Raw genomic sequence first — 4,852 nt, 5'->3', positions numbered from 1 at the left:
TGTAAAGTTTATTAAATTATAGCCATTTTTGTGTTTTCAAAGGTGAGTTGGCTGTGGTGGCCATATTCAGTTGTGCTGGCTCCAAAAGGTAATCACTTGTAGGTATACGTCCAATAATTATTTCTTGAACGTTTGGATAAAAATTTGTCCACTGATTCATGAGAGATTTTGCTAACAGGCAGACACACAAACATACACAGGCAAAACATTATCATCTGCCTTTGCCTTTTGGCAGTGAGCAATAATCTCTGACTGAAACCTTCAGTTTTTCTAGCTGATCCAACTTCAGCCACAGAAGTATATGAACACAAATGCATGCTGAACATTTTCCAAAAATTTTTATTTAGTCTAGAAGAAGGCAGCATTTATTTCAGCATAGCATACTTTGACATATCAGTGACAGCATTATTCTGGTGATGGCACTTTATTTGACAGTTCCTAACTTTACCTAAACAGTGCTACTGAGGTATAAATCTAGGAGGCATTTTGGTGTAAACTCACAACAATAAAAAAACCACTGAGTTTTGATTTAAATAAATCACAATCCAAGAGGTACTGGTTTATTTGCATTATGACCAGCTTCCTTGTGTCCTGTTCTGAGTTATACTGCCACCTGCTGGCCAACACTGCCAGAGGTTTATTCCAGAAATAAGCAGGCACAATAACTTCATAGATAAGGTGCAGGTTGTTTTAGAAAGTCTACAGGTTTACCTGAAGCAGCAGTGCAACAAATTTACAGTATTGAAATTTTGTATTTTCTCCATGCTGAGTCTCATGCAAGAACCACTCGCTTTCTTAAAAATAAAAAATATGCCTTGATCAAACTCTGGCTTGTTTAGCAGATTTAACTATTACTTTCTGAGAGGTTTAATAACATCTTTCTACTGGTTAACGAGATATTTTGCTAACAGACAAACACACACAGGCACATGATCACCCATCTTTCAGGGCAGTAGGCAATAAATATTGTAAAACAGCATTTTGGCTTCTTTTTTCTCCTAAATGACAGCTGAGAAACCAGTAGTGACCCATGTTGCACCTGTAAATAACATTCTGAAAGATACCTGAGGCAAGACAGCCTCCTCAGTGTTCGAGGCTCTCTGCTCTTTGGTGTTACAGAAATTGGAAAAAGTCTTGAATCACAGAAACTATTTGACAGACTAACCCATTCAGAGTCCACTCACTGAGACAATAATCAGCTGATTACTCAGAGTTTGGAACGTCACAAACAGGAGGAGGAAGCCTGCAGCACTTTTCTTAAGGCAGCTTTTAAATTGTTCATTTTATCTCAGCGGTATTTAAACAGAAGTTTCCTTCTTCAGAAAGGCAAGGAACAGATTGAGTTTCCTGGCTCTGTGCTCGAGGATGGACTTCTGTAAATGCTGACTGACTGGTTTCCTCTTCCATGTTCTTTAGACTGTAACTTCAGCACATTTTCAGCCATGTAAGAAAAGTTCGTATATGAAACCATTTAGCTTATTTGGGAAATCACAACCATGACTTTAGGTTTTGTAACTTTTATACTCTTTGAAATTCTAAACTTTTAATGGGGATCTCGTCAAATCCTTGAAAACCTTTGTGTTCTTTGAAATCTACTTCAGCACACTGGTTTCATTTTTAGCTACTGTTCTGCTAAGTTTAGCTTTTAGCTGCTGTTTTGACTATTTTAGCTTTTGTTCAGACTGTTTTAATTTTCCCAAATCAGTTTCAGCTTCATCAGCAAATGTCAGCAGTCATTTAGCACTCAGCATTAACGCCACACTTCAGCTACGTTGGGACTGTTTTAGCTAAACAAGTAACATTCTGATTATTTTTCAACTTTCTCAGGATTTTATTACAGTCTTTAGAAAATAAGGTATCTTTTTCATCTCGGTAAAAGTTGAAATTTAGCAAATAAAGTAATTTGTTATCTAATTTTTAATCAAAACCCTACAAATTAAGGGCCTAGTGCTTATCGCCTGCCAAGTTATAAACTAAAATCTTTATGGTGAAGTTGCAGCCGTTTTGGAAAAACTTAGAAAATAATAGGCACAAGATCATAGGTCTCAGAGTATGTGACATGAATGACTTTCAGCTTCTATCACAATAAGTTTCAGCTCAATATGTGTAAAAATGACTGAGTTATAACTATTTTAGTGTTTTTAAATGTCAGCTGGATTCAGTTGTATGTACATCCTGAAAGTTTCAACAAAACCCAAGCAGTGGTTTATAGCTATTTTTCTAACAGAGTTGACTCCAAATATTTAACGGCAAAATTTAAATAAAGATCTTGCGAAATCTGGTAGAGCTTCCAAAATGAGTTGTGGATCAGTCTCAGTTCCCATTGCACCAGATTTTAGGGCATTATCTGTAAAACTGACTGAGTTGTAGCCATTTTTCTGTTTCTGAAGGTTCCAATAAAATCCCTCCAGTGGCTCATAAGATATTTCACTAACAGACACACTCACAAAATCATTATTGCCTGCCGTCACCTTTCAGTAGGTATCCTAAAGGCATGCTCATCTCTGGCAGAAAATGGCTACATCATGCTAAAATCCATCATGTCTTAGCCAGTCCTTCCCCGATCAGACCCATCCACACCCGTTTCCCTGCCCATTTATGGCTTTCCTTCCTGTCTTTGTTTACAGCTTATTTGCCGGTGGAGTGAACTGTGAGGTGATCAGCAGCGGGCGTGACCTTCCAAGAAGTCAGGCCAAACCTGCAGCAGCTCTGAAGGTTTGAACTTGTTGACGATGACGAGCTTGGCGAAGGTGCATCTGTCGTACTTCAGGTTCTGGATTTCAAAGAGGTTCCTGAGAAACAGCATGCTGCGGGAGTAGACGGGCCGGACCCCCAGAACCCGCAGACACAGGCCTACGTAGACGTCCTCCAGGGGGATCACCTGCACATACCTGGAAGCCCAGAAGATCCGGCCTGCCAGGTCCAAGGAGAACACGTACCCTGCTCCGGACACGTAGGGGGGGAAGCTGTCCTCCGGGTACAGCTCCTTTGACAGGTACCACTTGCTCCAGGGGTCCCTCCTAGGCCTGCCGTCCCGGATCACTGACCCGGTGATGAAGCCAAGCCTGGGAGAGGTCCTGAGGCGGTCCCTGAGGTGGAACACGTTCACGAAGATGTCAGCGTCCACCTTCATGGCAAAGGAGGCGTTGGAGCAGTGGGCCCCCAGCCACTTCATCATCATCAGGGTCTTCAGGGTCAGGTTCTGGTAAGAGTCCATGAAGTCCACCTGGATTATGTCTGCATACAGCCTGCTCTCCTGCTCCAGCTCCTCCTGAAGGGAGCGCCGCTCCCCCATCACCGGGAGCCCTGTAAAGAACAGGGTCAGGGTGTCCTGACTCGGAGCCCCCCATGTCTTCCTCACCGCCTCCCGCGCTGCGGCGTCCCGCGGAGCCACGGGCACCATGAACACCAGGAAGGGAGTCCTGTCCCTGCACAGCCCCGCCTGGTTCACGAGGTACCGATACGGGAGGGGGGGCAGGAGGCGCCGCTGCTCCTTGGCAGAACCGGCGGGCCTCGGCTCGGCTCCGTCTTTACTCACTGAACTCAGCAGGACGTGAGCGGACAGGAGCAGAACTACTGAGGCGCCCAGAAACTTCAGCAGCCTGCCGGAAGAAGGTCTCCGCATGGCCGCGAGCTTGTTTTATCCGTCCGAGCGCGAGGCCGTCATGGCTCCGGGCAGAGCTTTCCTTCAGGCTCAAGGAAGCAGGAAATAAGAGTTTATCAAGCAGAGGAGCGGTGTGTTCCGATGAAACCCGACCGTTACCGAGGGGTGTGGCGGGGGCGGGGCTTCAGCCACAGGGAGCTGTCAAAACAAAACAACACAAAACAACATAAAACAAAACAACATAAAACAAAACAAAACAACACAACACAAAAAAACCCAAAACAAAACAACACAAAACAACAGAACACAAAAAAACAAACAAAAAAAACAACACAAAACAAAACAAAAGGTTTTATGTTGTAAGGCTAAAAACACTGGAAAGAAACACCACTTTTGGAGTATGATAATTTATGTGTTATAAAGAAATCACATATATGACAAAAATATATATATATTATTGAGCGATAACAATTTATGTTGTTCCTGTTTGGATGTTAGCAAAATATCTCATGAACCATTGAACAGAGTGTACTGAAATTTTCAGAAAGTAATTATTGGATGTATATCTAGAACTGATTAACTTTAGAAGTCAATCCGACTCAAGATGGCCGGCACAGCCAACTGACCTTAAAAAGGACTCAGTCAGTTTTGTAGATATGCAGCTAATATTTGCTGTGGTTGTATGTGACAGTTATCCACAACACCTACTTCAAGTAATAACGGCACAAGAGTTTTGCTTAAAACTTCAGCATTAACTGCTCAACAGATATAAATAAACTTTTAGAAAGTAATGATTTGATGTCTCTCTACAACTGATGAACTGTTTGAAGGCAATTTCATTTAAGGTAGCCACCACAGGTACATTAGCCTACACAAGAATAGATACAACTCAGTCAATTTTATGATTTTTTTTTTTTTTCATTTTAACTACTTTTGCATACTTTGCTGATTTAGCCATTCATATCAAAATATTAGCTCATTGAACAGATGACTTGTTTTTGGTTTTTTTTGGAACTTTTCCCTTTTCAAATGTTTTGGATCGCAGTAGTAGTTTTGGACCCTCCATGTGAGTTTGCTTGCTTTAGCGACCCCATTAAAAAGGAGGAAGGAAGAAGAGAAGATACTTTTAAAAATATTTAACTTTATTTAGAAATCTCGTCACCAAAGAAATACATTGAGAGCTCTTCAATTCCTTCAAACACTTTTCTTTGAAATCTGCTTCACCAAACTTGCAATGTTTTTGTCTTC

General features: G+C 41.7%; 1 protein-coding gene across 1 annotated transcript; it reads right to left on the bottom strand.

Annotated features, from left to right (window-relative positions):
• Window positions 1–323: 323 nt before the first annotated feature.
• b3galt8 (beta-1,3-galactosyltransferase 8) lies at window positions 324–4,621 on the bottom strand. Its single transcript, XM_017435230.3, has one exon. The coding sequence runs from the start codon at window positions 3,623–3,625 to the stop codon at window positions 2,660–2,662; it is 966 nt and encodes a 321-aa protein (XP_017290719.1). The 5' UTR covers window positions 3,626–4,621; the 3' UTR covers window positions 324–2,659.
• Between the last annotated feature and the right edge of the window lie 231 nt (window positions 4,622–4,852).

This window comes from Kryptolebias marmoratus, linkage group LG1, assembly GCF_001649575.2.
Source record: "Kryptolebias marmoratus isolate JLee-2015 linkage group LG1, ASM164957v2, whole genome shotgun sequence".
Classification (NCBI taxonomy): domain Eukaryota; kingdom Metazoa; phylum Chordata; class Actinopteri; order Cyprinodontiformes; family Rivulidae; genus Kryptolebias; species Kryptolebias marmoratus.
Note: the sequence above shows the minus strand (reverse complement) of the source record. Positions and strands in the feature narration are given on the sequence as shown.

What these genes read in the sequence shown, in the direction of transcription:
- b3galt8 (XM_017435230.3), bottom strand. Translation starts at nt 3,625, where the DNA reads ATGCGGAGACCTTCTTCCGGCAGGCTGCTGAAGTTTCTGGGCGCCTCA.